This window comes from Erythrolamprus reginae, chromosome 1, assembly GCF_031021105.1.
Source record: "Erythrolamprus reginae isolate rEryReg1 chromosome 1, rEryReg1.hap1, whole genome shotgun sequence".
Lineage (NCBI taxonomy): Eukaryota > Metazoa > Chordata > Lepidosauria > Squamata > Dipsadidae > Erythrolamprus > Erythrolamprus reginae.
Window position 1 is genome coordinate 186,534,612 of NC_091950.1, and position 15,486 is coordinate 186,550,097.

The window sequence follows — 15,486 nt, forward strand, 5'->3', positions numbered from 1 at the left end:
GATACAATTCGATTTGGGATGTTTGATAGTATGATTACAGTGGGTTAATTTAGGGTTTTAAAGTACTTTTAATCATTATATTTTAATTATTTAATTGTTTTTTATTTCAGCTGTAAGCCACCCGGAGTTCCATGGGACTAGGCGGCATATTATTAAATATTAAATAAATAAATAAATAAATAAAGTAAATAAGTAAGTAAGTAAGTGCTTGAGGTTACCTATAAAAGGCCACCTATCCTGCTTGTACATATGGTCAGGGGAAGGCCTTCGGCCTGATCTACTAATATTTCCAACCTGAAGGCAAAGAAAAGAAGAGCATAATGTGCAGTCCCAAAATTTGGAACTCTGAGTGCGTTCATCCAGTTTGTTTGTTTGTTTGTTTGTTTGTTTGTTTGTTTATGAAGATTTTAGGGCTGGGGTCCTTTAATTTTCAAGATATTTCACCTGTTCTTTATAGCTGATGGTTGTTGTTTTGGCTGTTTTGGAAGGAAAGACTTGCTTGCTTATAATCTTTAATCTAACATGGCCAATTTAATCCCTTTTTCTGGGCTTGTGAATGGACTCACTAAATATAAACGGGGCATATCTGTACAGTAGGCTGCCTGACAAGATGATGGCACAGATGGCTGACTTCTAAGGATGTTCTGCTGGGAACTCTAGTCCTTTTACAGCTTCAAAATCCTACAAACAGTGCAGGCTCTCTGTGGGTATCATTAAATCAAAACACTAGCAAGCAGCTGGCCTATAGACTTATTCCTGAGAGCTAGCTGGCTAGCTAGTTCACAGTTTGTCTTCTCTGCTCAAAAAAATAAAGGGAACACTCAAATAACACATCCTAGATCTGAATGAATGAAATACTGTATTCTCATTGAATACTTTGCACAACAGCATGTCAATCAGTGTTGCTTCCTAAGTGGACAGTTTGATTTACTTGGAATTATATTGTGTTGTTTAAGTGCTCCCTTTATATTTTTGAGCAGTTGTATAAAGCGGGGAGGGATATATGGAAAACTCACTTCGACATAACATATAGAATTTTCTCTTAAATCCATTTCTCTCCTGTCCACCCATAAGAAAAAATGTATCAATTCCCGTATTCAACTCTGAACATCAGAGAAAATGCTACTATTTGCAGCTCTTACTTCTGGAGGCATGACCATCTCCAATGCATGCCTATTTTAAGGCGCTATCATTTTTACTTCATTCTCAAACAACTGAAAATTTTAGTTAGGCTGCATATTGTCTACAACATGCTTCCTGGGCATCATCCCTAATTTACTTCTACTTTGCAGTTGACGTGCAGAAAGTCTCATGTCCTAATAACAAATGTGATCTAGTGGGCTTTATTTATTTTTATGCTGTCTTTTCTGTGGCTTAATGCTTTTCAACTATGTATGGAATATAGGGTTTGAGGACTGATCAGTTGTAGTGAATGTAGCCTTTATTCCTAGGAGAGAGGGGCTGCATTCCAGATGGCAAAGAAGCAGGAAGGTTTGGAATAGTTTAGCTGCAAAAAAGAGAATCAAGAGGGCTCCTCTCTAACAATTCCCAGAGCATATCTATAGTAGTGCAAATAGTTGCCTTAGTTTGGCAAGATTCTGTCTACAGGCAAGGAACAATAAAAGAGGCTACTCAGAAGTAACTCCTCATGTCCTTCCTTGGTTTGGGGCAGGCTGACATCAATTTTCTATATAAGTAAATTAAGGAAGATTTTATTTTAGTTTTATTGGACATTATTATTTGTTCAAAATTGAAGTCTTCACCATATAGCAGAGTCCCCCCCCCCCCAGGACAAACTATATAGAGACAAGTAAAATAAAATCTGTGTGGCAATGTACAGTATTTTTATCTGGCACATCACTCCTTGCTTATGCAACATTCAAATCATTTTAGGTAAAGTCAAATTGTCATTGAATAAACCTAGCCAAGGAAACGGGCACCTTAGCTTCCAAGTTCAAGTGAGGTAGTAGTCAAGGATTCTTCTCTAAGAAAAAAAAGTATGATTGCTTTGCTTTCATGCTCATGTTGTTTATAAACGGTTTAATAGAAATGGATGTTAGAATAGGAAAACTCCTGCTTGAGAATAAATATGCTCACCCAGTTATGACCTGAGCCAGCTTCTTGTGACATCATAATGTTGCCTGCATTGATGGGACTCATTTTTCACTTTTGACTACAGACTTTGCTTGTGTGCAATACAGTATTGAGCATGAATAGAGGAGCCTCATGGGTAAAGCTATGTAATTGGGACAAGCAAGGTAAGGGAACGGAGCAAGAGATTCCCAAAGCTGCCTGCTGGAAGGCATAGTTGCGGAAATAAATCAATGAAGCAGAAGTGGCTTTTATAAAATGGGGTTCTATCGGAATCATTAGGGGCTGAATAAGAGGCATTCCCTTGCTGAAAATATTCATTCATGAATGTGGGGTTTTTTTAATCCTATAAATGTCTTGCCTTTCTATTGTAATAGTCTCTGTTACTCACAAGTTTTTTTTTCTCAAGAGTCTATTTGATTATCTGCATCAAATGACAACAAAAAAAGATAATGCACACTAATTGCTGCCCTGTTTAGCATTTTTTAAACTGTTCCTTACTCTCTCAACAGTTATTGAGTTCAAATTCCTGTTCTGTCACTGATTTGGTTTGACCTTGGTGGGGAAACCCTGCAGTTGTCTTTTAAGACATGTTTGGTGCCTACGGCATGAACAAATTGATTTCATTGTTTCTCACAGGATTGAAAAGGGGGAAAAAAGACAATTTCATGAATATTTATAACTGTTTTACTTTAAACATAGAGGTATAACCCAACAACTTCCAGACCACAAGAACTTTAGTTTAATTCATCACAATTTGAAGGTCAGCTTACCACAATGAATGTAGTAATGTGTAAACACATAGAAATGTGGGCTGGGAAATGTAAAGCAGGAACCAAATTTACAGCCTTAAATTTCTGCAAAGAGAAAAACAGGAGAGGAGGCCATTGATGGATGATCTCTGGCGGGCCCGGGACAGGGGTTTATCCTCTGTCCTGGTGCTCCTCGACCTCTCAGCGGCTTTCGATACCATCGACCATGGTATCCTTCTGCACCGGCTGGAGGGGTTGGGGGTGGGAGGCACTGTTCTTCAGTGGTTCTCCTTCTACCTCTCTGGCCGGTTGCAGTCGGTGTTAGTGGGGGGTCAGAGGTCGGCTCCGAGGTCTCTCCCTTGTGGGGTGCCTCAGGGGTCGGTCCTCTCCCCCCTACTATTCAACATCTACATGAAACCGCTGGGTGAGATCATCCAAGGACATGGGGTGAGGTATCATCAATATGCTGATGATACCCAGCTTTACATCTCCACCCCATGCCCAGTCAACGAAGCGGTGGAAGTGATGTGCCGGTGCCTGGAGGCTGTTGGGGCCTGGATGGGTGTCAACAGACTCAAACTCAACCCGGATAAGACGGAGTGGCTGTGGGTTTTGCCTCCCAAGGACAATCCCACCTGTCCGTCCATTACCCTGGGGGGGAGGAATTATTGACCCCCTCAGAGAGGGTCCGCAACTTAGGCGTCCTCCTCGATCCACAGCTCACATTAGAAAACCATCTCTCAGCTGTGGTGAGGGGGGCGTTTGCCCAGGTTCGCCTGGTGCACCAGTTGCGGCCCTATCTGGACCGGGACTCATTGCTCACAGTCACTCATGCCCTCATCACCTCGAGGTTCGACTACTGTAATGCTCTCTACATGGGGCTACCTTTGAAAAGTGTTCGGAAACTTCAGATCGTGCAAAATGCAGCTGCGAGAGCAGTCATGGGCTTACCTAGGTATGCCCATGTTTCACCATCACTCCGCAGTCTGCATTGGCTGCCGATCAATTTCCGGTCACAATTCAAAGTGTTGGTTATGACCTTTAAAGCCCTTCATGGCATTGGACCAGAATATCTCCAAGACCGCCTCCTGCCGCACGAATCCCAGCGACCGATTAGGTCCCACAGAGTGGGCCTTCTCCGGGTCCCGTCAACTAAACAATGTCGGTTGGCGGGCCCCAGGGGAAGAGCCTTCTCTGTGGCGGCACCGGCTCTCTGGAACCAACTCCCCCCGGAGATTAGAACTGCCCCTACTCTCCTTGCCTTCCGTAAACTCCTTAAAACCCACCTTTGCCGTCAGGCATGGGGGAATTGAAACATCTCCCCCTGGGCATGTTTAATTTATACATGGTATGCTTGTGTGTGTGTCTGTTAGTTTATGGGTTTTTAAAAATTTCTAAATATTTTAATTAATTGCGTTATTTATGATTTGTTTCACTTGTTGTGAGCCGCCCCGAGTATTCGGAGAGGGGCGGCATACAAATCCAAATAATAAAATAAATAAATAAATAAATAGATATAGTGCTGAAGGAGTGGCAAGGGAGAATCATTAAAATTGCCTGCCCTTTGTGATAATACAGGTATCTTCCAAACAGGGCCAATTTGAGTCGATTTAAATCAAGTCGATTTAAATCATGATTTAAATCATTAGTAAAAGGCTTGATTTAAATCAACTTGATTTAAAGTATAATTTTTAAAGGGCAACTATCTCTGTCCCGCAGCGGCTCCTGCTCTGACCCGCTGTTGACTCATTGACAGTCCCTTGATTTTAATGCGATGGCTGGTGATACAGCAGTGACACAACAAGGTGAGGGACGTGGCAGGCAGCAAGTGAGTGGATGCCCGCTAACAGATCCTGCCATGATGGATCTGAAATGACAGGTGCTCTTCAATATTATATTTATAAGCTGCTTAGAAGGTTTCATTTTCATTTTTACTGCTTGCCCTTCCTCCTCAGACTAGAGTCTGGTGGTATACATGCATTTTGTAGTGTATACATAGATTTGCAACACAATGCGATAAAGGAATATTCCTGAACTTTGCTTTATAATCTATCTCATGGTTACTGTGAAATTGTGTGAATGTATCAATGCAGTGCATGTTATCTCAGCTTGCAGAGCTTGGATTCATCGAATTAGTTTACCAAACATGTAAATATTGCCGATGATGATGATGATGATGATGATGATAATAATAATATAAAATAAAAAAACCAACAACAACAACAACAATAACAATTTATTAGACCTGTATGCTGCCCCTCTCTGAAGACTAGGTGTGGCTCACAACAACAATAAAACAGTACAATACAAATCTAATGATTAAAACTACAGTATAACTAAAAAACCTTCTATCTTAAAAAAATCAATACTAAACAACCACACATAACTCTTAATGGTCAGAGAAAGGGATACATTAGTTGTCCCATGCCTGGCGACATAGATAGGTCTTCAGGGTCTTGCAGAAAGCAAGGAGAGTGGGGGCAGTTCGAGTCTCCGGGGGGAGTTGATTCCAGAGGGCCGGGGCCACCACAGAGAAGGCTCTTCCACTAGGCCCCGCCAGATGACATTGTTTAGTCGATGGGACCTGGAGAAGGCCAACTCTGCGGGACCTAATCGGCTGCTGGGATTCATGCGGCAGAAGGCAGTTCCATATGTATTCTGGTCCGATGCCATGCAAGGCTTTATAGGTCATCACCAACACTTTGAATTGTGTCCGGAAACTAATCGGCAACCAGTGCAGGCTGCGGAGTGTTGACGAAACATGGGCGTATCTGGGAAGACCCATGACTGCTCGCACGGCTGCATTCTGCACGATCTGAAGTTTCCGAACACTCTTCAGAGGTAGCCCCATGTTACATAACTAACCTCCATTTTATGCTGAATAAACTAAATTATTAATGTATCTTAAATAGAAATCATCTTTAGATAGATTTTCTTAAAGTTTGTTGCAAAAACCAAAACCAGAAGTGCACGCAGATAACTGATCCAGCTGGATTCAATAATTTCTTTATAAACATAACAACAGATAAATTTACAATACCATTAGCAGAGTTATTTCTTCATATAAACACAAGTAGGAGAGTTAGTTTCATTTCAGCAGAGCAGACAAGCAAGGAGAGTGCAGAGTGGACCTGGAGCCATGCCCAGCCTTAAGCTTAAATTCCAGTTTCGATTCTCTGCATAAACTCAGAAGTGTTTAGGTGGGTGACTTAATTGCTATGCCTATTCATTGGCTCTCCCAGTTCATGAATATTTTGACAAGATTTTTACTCTAAAAGCATTTTATTAAAATAAATTTGATTTTTTTTAAAAATCCAATTTAATTTTTTAATTGATTTTTTTTATTTTTAAAAAACAAATAATCAATTTTTATCCACCCTGCTTCCAAAAATAAAACACAAATGAAAACAAAGTCAAAACAGATGCTTATCAAAGTGTCTTTCCTTTCTCTTAGAGAATTTAAAATATTCTGAATGATAATATTAGGGATGTTTGCTAAAGCATTGTCAGTATTTTACGCTAAAGCGTTGAAAAAATAATTTCCAAATTGCAGCTTTGCTTTTATATATATACCGTATTAACCACATGAAAGAATCAAGTGCATGAATCAGAATCAGTCTGGGGAGGATGACATTTTGCTCCTCTGAAGTTTGAAAGAGTGGCTGGAACTTAGTGGTTATGTTTCAGTTCCCAGAACTGGCTCTTTTCAATATTGAGAATCTCTGAATATTTTACAACCCTGGTGACAGAAGGGGAATACTTAGATTAACTATTAAACAGAATTAAATTAATTACCTCCCATTGTGACAATGGGAGGTTTTTTTTCCCTTTTATGCAAAAGAACAGAATATAGGTACTCCTCGGGTGGATTGCCATTATCGCTGCTACCAGTGCACTGCGTACGCAGCTTTGATTCTTTTGCATACGGTAAGTGTGTGCGTGCGTCCCCGCATATTTTTGCTTCTGTGCATGCGCAGGAAGAAAAAAACGCACTGAAATCTTGTGAGGGGATGCACACATGCGTGAGATTTCAGATATTTTTTGCTTCTGCACATGCATATGCATCCCCTTGCAATATTTGCTTCTGCACATTTGCACAAAGCAAAAATATGGTGGGATGCACACACACAAAAAAGAAACAAAGCTGTGTGCGGTGCGTACCGTTCGCTGCTGGTGCTCCATCCTCTACCATACCAGTAGCAACCCACAACTGGTACTCCTCATCTATGATCTCAGTTGAGCCCAGAATTTATTATGTTAAGTGAAACATTTTGTTAAATGAGGTGTTTTTTTCCATTTTACGATCTTTTTTTGCCACAGGTGTTAAGTGAATCACTACAGTTGTTAAATTACTAACACGGTTGTTAAGTGAATCTGGCTTCCCCATTGACTTTGCTTGTCAGAAGGTTGCAAAAGGGAATTGCATGACTCTGGGACACTGCAACAGTCATAAGTATGAACCAGTTGTCAAATATCCAAACGTAAATCACGTGACCATGGGGATGCTGCAATGCCAGTATGAAAAGTATGAAAAATGGTCATACGTCACTCTTTTCACTGCCATTGTAACTTTTAACAGTCACTAAATGAACTATTGTAAGTCGAGGACTAACTGAACAAGAAGAATGCAGCTCTTTCTTTTCTTTTTACATTGCAATAGGCTGTTTTGATAATTCAGAAGTATTTCATTTCAGAACCTTTGAACTATTTGAAATAATCAACAAAGCCTGTTTTGTACATGGAAAAAAAATAATCTGAACTCAAACCAAAACCTTTCAAACTTAAACTATTGGGACATACACACAACCATCTACATTGATTCAAGGATTAATTTTGCATGAAGCTAATCTTAGTGAATCACCATGGGAATGGCATTGGGTATTTTAATTTAGATATATGTTTAAGATATAGCTTTTACAGCAATTATTTCAGAAGTCAGAGTTTACACTCTTAAAATTAAAAGGAGGGGAAAGCGCTGTTACGTTTTTTTGGTCCAAATATTCATGTTTGAAGGTTGTGTTTTTTTAATAAAAAATAGTAGTAGTGTCCTTGGTCCACATACCTTAATGCTACTGACAATTCACTGAGGATCATTCTCAAGACCTTAATTGCTTAGTCTGCAGTCAAAATTTCCTTGGCTTTCATTGCGTTTGTTCCCATTGCAGGTACATGTGACAGTACTGCAGCAATGAGTGGAATTTTAAAGAGGAAGTTTGAAGAAGTCGATGGCTCCTCGCCCTGTTCTTCCATGCGGGAATCAGATGATGACATCTCTAGCAGCGAAAGTGCTGAGAGTGGGGATAGTGTCAACCCTTCCACTTCAAATCATTTTACCCGTAAGTACTACAGTTACATTGCAAGGGGTCTTTCCTCATTACAGACCATGAATGGCAGTGCCTATGGTTTCCTCCATATGCACCCAGTTTTATTTATTTATTTATTTATTTTTATTTATTTATTCGATTTTTATGCCGCCCTTCTCCTTAGACTCAGGGCGGCTTACAACATGTTAGCAATAGCACTTTTTTTAACAGAGCTAGGCTATTGCCCCCACAATTCGGGTCCTCATTTTACCCACTTCGGAAGGATGGAAGGCTGAGTCAACCTTGAGCCGGTGATGAGATTTGAACCGCTGACCTTCAGATCTACAAGTCAGCTTCAGTGGCCTGCAGCACAGCACTCTACCTGCTGCGCCACCCCGGCTCATTTTCTTCTCTACTAGAAATAGATTGAGTATCAGAGCTGACAACTTATAACTGGAGCAGTTGGGAGGTGCTCTCCATCATAGGGAGCAGATTGTTCATATGGACTGGGTTTTAGATTTTTAAGATTGCAAGAGTCAGAGCCATGCATGCGAAGAAGTGAAAATGTCAGATCATCAAGGAGGTATGCTATCTATCAAATTTGTGGCAGGCCAACATGAGCAGCAAGGTTGTTTCATAATATTTAGACCAGTGTTTTCCAACCTTGGCAACTTGAAGATATTTGGACTTCAACTCCCAGAATTACCCAGCCAGCGTTGCCACGGTGGACATAGCGAGTCTCAAAACACCCATTCCCAGAAGGCAAGTTGGTAAGAGTGTTCCTTCCACACAATACATCCAACCTCCATCCTAGCATGTTCCCAAGACCTTCAGCTAACTTCGCCTTTTTGGGAGGCAAGTGGGTACACCTTCAAAATGACAGTATCCTCCATCCAGCCACTATTTTTATTTACGGACAATTTTTCTAAGATCTGTGTAGTATCAGGAGTCACTGTTGGGGATACATTTCAGGTACTTTCATTTACAACATGTTTATTTCTATTTTTTTTTTAAAAAAGAAACATAACTTGGTCAGGGAGTTTAGCAGACACTGAGGAAGATGATGACAGGCACATTGATGTCCACAGATGTTAAAACTGGTGAAACAAGGTCTAAACTGTAAAACCAGCCTCCAAGATGGTTTTTGTGAAGTTGCATCCAAACTTGCCTTTTAGATGTTTGTTCAGCTGTTTCATTTATCATTTGGTTGTCTGATCCACAGAAAGCATGATCTGCAAAGAATGTTGTAGGATGCTTTTCTTGAAGTCTTATGTATGCTTTAATCTCGTGGATATTTCTAGTTTAAGTAATTCGTATTTTAGATTATTCTGTCTCACTGGATGATGTGAATACTGTATTCTGATTAGAAAAAACAGGTAGAATTCATGAAACTAGGTTAGTAAAAGACCTTGGACCCAAGTGCAGCCCCCTAGTAATAATTTATCTACATTTGTTTATGTTAAAATGTTTAATTTTCTTATTCACTATTTTCATCTGTGTTTATAATTTAAATAATTAATAATAATCTAAACCTATATTGTTATATGGTAGTGTTAATAGGTTGAGTGAGGGCGAGAGATCTGTCCTTGTATAACCTTTGTATTATAAATTGTAATCAAATGCTAAGCACAAAGTTTGTACAAATGAACTTGGCTCTGCAAAATCTAAGAAAGCCAACTTATTAGTCCAGTCATCTGAACCTTACTCATGTCGTCTCATTTCTATAAATCATGATTATGGTTTCTGCTTATGAGACTAATCTAATAATTAAAGATTGATCGAACCGTAGGTATACTTAAGTATGAAAGCATTGGAGACCAAATGTCAATTCTGATGGCTTCCTGGCAAGAAAGAAAATGATGAAATTTTCTAGTGTTGTGAATATAAATGAGAAAAAGAGGAGAGGGAGACAGTGCTGCAGCAGCTGTTTGTGTGGAATTTCCTCTTAGAATAGAGCCCTGTCTGAAATCATAGAGAGACACTACCAGTAGGGTAGAGTCTCTCTGGCCTTCCAAATACTGCTATAATTTACGTTCTGTTGTCCTTGGCTATCTACTATGTTGAGTATGGTGGTTACGTTTGAGATACAGTGTAACTAACTACTCCTTGATTGAAGAAGAGGAACCAAAGGTCTGATTTGTTACATGATTATTTCTTCTGTTCTTTTGATGAGGAATAGAAAGGAGTGGCAAGACGATAGCCATCCGTGAAACATTAGGGATAAGTGGCGTATTTTTGGTAAGAAGCTGTACAATGAAATATACTGGCAAAACAACTGGGAAAGAAGGAAGAACACAATGTGATGAGCTACAGTATAAACGGAGAAACAGAATTTTAAACATGCTTAGCTATGTTCAGCTATAGATTATGACAGTGTCACTTCAGTTGGGCTGCAGCTGAGTTAAGTTGTTGAGTTGAGTTGCAGAAGGACCTTGACTTGGTAACTACAGTAGACAGCACTATTTGCCAGGGAGGAAGGGAGAAGGCAAAATGACTATCTGAATCTCCGAATTTCACTGATTTTATTTTTAATTTTCCTTTCATATCTGATCCCTTAAAAAATCCCTCTGTCCATTGCTTGATATCATAGCATCACCAGTTACATCTCATGTGACCCTAAAACCCATCAGATTAAAATGTAACCCCATTGCTACAAGTTACAAACTACTGTCCTCTAATTTAATCTGGATTTTATATGAGCATGAATTTCTACAGCAAATTATGTCTAAAAATACCTTATTTACCAGCCTTGACTGATTTGCTGCCATGTTTACCATTTGAGCATCTAAAATAAGATTTTAGTGTAATGGCAAGCACAATCAATCATGTTTGTTCAAGATGAAACCAAGTCTTCTCTAAGCATCCCCAAACGCTGAATTGCCAACTATTATAAAATTGTCCTTTCTTTAAATGAAATTTCACTTCATTCACCTCAAGCCTATTAGGGATTCCAAGAATCACTTCGGGATTTCTTTATTTGATTTTAAGGCTGCCCATTTGCTGTCACAGAGAAAAAGAGCTGGCTGTCAAGAGAATTCTGATGCCACTGTATTTCAGCCTTCTGAATGGCAGCTAATAATTCCATGCAGGTATATATTAAGATAAGGGGACAAATACCTTCCTGTTTGAATACATTTCCCTGCGCCATCAATTGGAATCTGTCAACTAAGCAAGAATGTCACTATTGTAAAAAATGGTCGTATATCCCTTGTCTGGATAGACAAACCAGCACAGTCCTGTAATCATTGATATTGGATGCCATTCAGAGAGTCGAAAGCCTTCTCCTCTCCTCTGCTTCTCCTTGATTTGCATTGCACACAGTATTTATTTACATAAGACCTATAGAATAGGTCTTTGTTTATGAATCTTGCATGTTAACTGAATCCAATATGTGCTTCATCTTAGGAAATGACCCTCTCTAGCACATGAAATAAACACATTTAGGGTAAGGGCGTAATATGAAACTGATTGAGATACAGATGATAAAGATTGCTATGGAGGAAATAATATCTATAGAATTAAAATCAATTCAGCTAGGATTACTTTTAGGGATTAAGCCTCTGGGATGCCAGTACAGTTCCTGAATAAAATGTTAATGCTTGGTCATCCTCAGAAGCATAGATAAATAGATGGTTACAATTGTGAAACAACTAGAATTAACAACGGAGTACCAAGGTACCATAAATATCAGGAATATATTTATATGGTACCTTGATACTTACCATTAATGGATTCTGGAAGGTTTGATAAGTACCAAGAATGATGAGTACCAAACCAATGTTTTCTATAAGGAATAGTGTAGTAAGTTACATATTGTTTCATTATTGTTGTTAGCCGCCGCGAGTCTACGGAGAGGGGCGGCATACAAATATAATAAATAAATAAGTCCCAATGCAACTGTCACTGAGAAGTTGTAGCTTGTGCATTGAGTACCAAACAAATAATGAGTACCCGGACAATTTTTTTAATGTCAAAATGTGTTGAGTACCAAATTTGATAAGCTTCAAAGCAGTTTAGTACCAAGATACTACTATATCTAATGATAAAAATATTTAATTAAGGCCACCATATCTGGGTTACAAAAATTGGGAGGATCTAGGCAGCAACAAATACTTTTGTTATGTTTGCTTTTTCTTTTCTTAATCCAATCTGTTTTATCCTGCTCTCCTGCAGATATTTTGAGATCATGGCTCCAAAAATTATTTGCTAGTCTGTTGACTGGGAATTCTGGGAATGTATTATTTATTTGTGTATCTTTTTAACATTTTGCCCTGGGCCACTCATTTGAGTGGCTTGCAAACGTCAAAGCTGTATAAACTAAAGTATGAAAAATTAATGATGTAAACAACAAATGATGGGTCACTAAACAGGCATAGATTTTGTTCCCCAATGCCTTCCCATTTCTTTTACAACATTTTTCAGATACAACATGGGATGTTTCAGATATCTAGATGTTTGCTGAAATGTGGAGTCATAATTGAGAACAGTCACAAGATCCCTGTACATCACATTCATTCAGATTTGGGGTTCTTGGTAAGGCTTCCCTACTGATCTCTCTGAATGGGCAGATATCTAAGGAGCCTTAGATATATCTACGTCCTAAGGCAGTGATGGTGAACCTTTCTTCCCTCAGGTGGCGAAAGAGCATGTGTGTGTGCTGTTGTGCATGTGTGAGTGCCCACACCCATAATTCAATGCCTGGAGAGGGCGAAAACAGCTTTCCCCACCCTCCGGAGGCCGGAAACAGCCTGTATCCCAATTTCTGGTAGGCCCAGTAGGCTCGGGTCTCACCCTCTCCAGACTCCAAAGGCTTCCCTGGAGCAGGGGGAGGGTAAAAACACCCTCTCCCATCCAAAAACTCCCTCCGAGACCCTCTGTGAGAGCCAAAAATTAACTGGCTGGCACACACATGCACGTTGGAGCTGAGCTAGGGCAACAGCTTGCGTGCCAACAGATATGGCTCCATGTGCCACCTGTGGCAACCGTGCCATAGGTTCAACATTACTGTACTAAGGCATGCCAATAGTCTTCAACTTACAACCATGAGCCTCGGTGGTGCAGTGCTAAGAGTGTAGTGCCGCAGGCTAGTTCTGCTGATCACCGGCTGCCAGTAGGCTCAAAATTAACTCAGCCTTCCACCCTTCCAAGGTCGGTAAAATGAGGACCCAGATTGTTGGGGGCAATATGCTTACTCTCTGTAAACTGCTTAGAGAGAGCTGTAAAGCACTGTGAAGCGGTATAGAAGTCTAATTGCTAAATGCTATTGCAGTTTGTTTACTGACCATTTAACAACCACTTTGCCTAATAGTGGAAATTCTGATCCCAGATCTAGTTGTAAGTCTATATTACCTACATAAGGCTTTGACCATACCCAGCACCTTGAATTGCACAGGAAGCATCTGCATTAGTGGTGTTATACAGCTGCACTAATTAAATGCTAAACCAGATGAAACACCCAAAAGGTCTTCAAGGACTGGCCTATGTAGAGTTATAGTAGTCTATCCAAGGGCGATAAGAGCATGTGTGACTCTTGGAGCAAAGCTTCCTGTTCCAGAACTGGCACACACAAAATACTTATGGAAGGCCCTTTATGGTTCAGCTCTTCTGGAGTGCAGCAGGTTGAGGAAGACTTGACTGAACCAATGTCACATATATTGTCACATACATGTCCCAATGTCACACACATATCCCAGGACTCTGGGAATCCCTTTCATGAAATTGAGTCAAAAGAGTTATTATTCATGGAATACACTAATATATCTTTGGAAAAAAAAATAATGCTGTAGTTAAAAGAATGTTTAAAGTCCATTCGGATTTGAAATTGTAGAGATTCTCAGTCATCCAGGTCATGGTTGTCCCAAATGTGGTTTTTTTTCCCAGGAGGCCATTGGACTTTCTTGGTTTTTTTCTTTTGAAGATGTTTTGCTTTTCATCCAACAAGCTTCTTCAGCTCTGGAGGAATCAGGAGCACTGTTCAGATAAACCTCCAAGTGCTTCAAAGACCCTCTAAAAGGATTCAGATTACAGTTGACTACAAGAAATATAAATCCTTCCATTCCTCACTACTGTCAAAGCTGAAGAAGTTTCTTGGATGAGAAGTGAAACCTTTGGGACATTTGGATTTGAGTTTGCAGATATCAGCATAGAAGGTCTGCTGTCCACATACAGTTCGGTTCAATAATATTGCCCTTGTAATGCAGGTATAAAAACCACACATTCAGCTCCTTGTGATTTTGAATTAGTGGTCCTGAGGGGTCAGATTCTTTTAACGGAGCTCTTACAGACTTCCCATCAATCATAGCTGTCTAACTGTATTAAGGCATCTCTTACATAAAAAAGGCAAAAAACATTTTTGGAATAAGATACAAGTCCACATCTGAATTTGGTAGAAGTGCCATTGTTGGATTTGATTCCCCGGCCCCCAACTACCAAATTTTCAAACTATAAGACGCACCGGAGTATAAACAGACTTAGATTTTAGAAGTTGAAAACAAGGGAAAAAAGTATTGGGTCATTTGCAGCCTTATTTGAAAAGAAACCACCACAAAAACAACATATGTGATAGAAAAAAATATGCTCTGTTTTCTCATCTTCAATCATTTTTATTATAAAGAGCACCTTTTTTCTATCCCTCCCTGTTTTCTCACCTTCAATCATTTCATTTTTATCTCATTAGAAAGAGCACGTTTTTTTCTATCATATACTGTTGTTTTTGTGATGGTTTCTTTTCAAATAAGGCTTCAATTTCACCTGGTCCACTTGACAAAGAATGACCCTATTCTGAACCAAATGCTGTAGCAATGTATTATTTAATAAAATACCAGTGTAGCAGAATATTTTACAAACATGTACACTTTTTGCAAACTTCAAACTTGATAGCACTAAGACTAGTGGACTTCAACTCCTAGAATTGAATTCCTCCTCCTGTCATGTTAGATGGGGCAATTAGGAGGCAAAAATATTAATATTATTGCCAAATATTATTGCCAAAAAAAAATTATTTTTCCCCTCAAAAATGGGGTGGGCAAAGGATCTGGGAAGCCTGCAGAGAACTCCTGGGTGCTGGGGGATGGCAAGAATGCCTCAATTTTCCTGAAAACAGGCTGTTCTCTGCCCATTTTTTCACAAAAATGGGGGCATTTTTACCTTTCCCCAGTTCCCAGGAGCTCTCTGCAGGCTTCCCAGAACCTCTGTCCACCCCATTTTTGTGAAAAACAGGCCCACATTTTGCAAAAAATGGGGTGCAGGGGCAGAGCTTTGGGACCAGCAAAAATGCCTGTATTTTTCGGAGTATAAGATGCACCTTTTCCTTCTTAAAAGAGGGTTGGAAATTTCAGTGC

At 39.7% G+C, this 15,486-nt stretch overlaps 1 protein-coding gene across 1 annotated transcript in view; it reads left to right on the forward strand.

The window, feature by feature from the left end:
• CSRNP3 (cysteine and serine rich nuclear protein 3) overlaps window positions 1-15,486 on the forward strand; it is a 51,761-nt gene that overhangs the window by 13,657 nt on the left and 22,618 nt on the right. Inside the window, exon 2 of the mRNA XM_070737212.1 lies at window positions 8,009-8,179. Within this exon, the coding sequence (XP_070593313.1) occupies window positions 8,032-8,179 (148 nt within the window). The 5' untranslated portion in view covers window positions 8,009-8,031. The remainder of the gene's footprint in view (window positions 1-8,008; window positions 8,180-15,486) is intronic.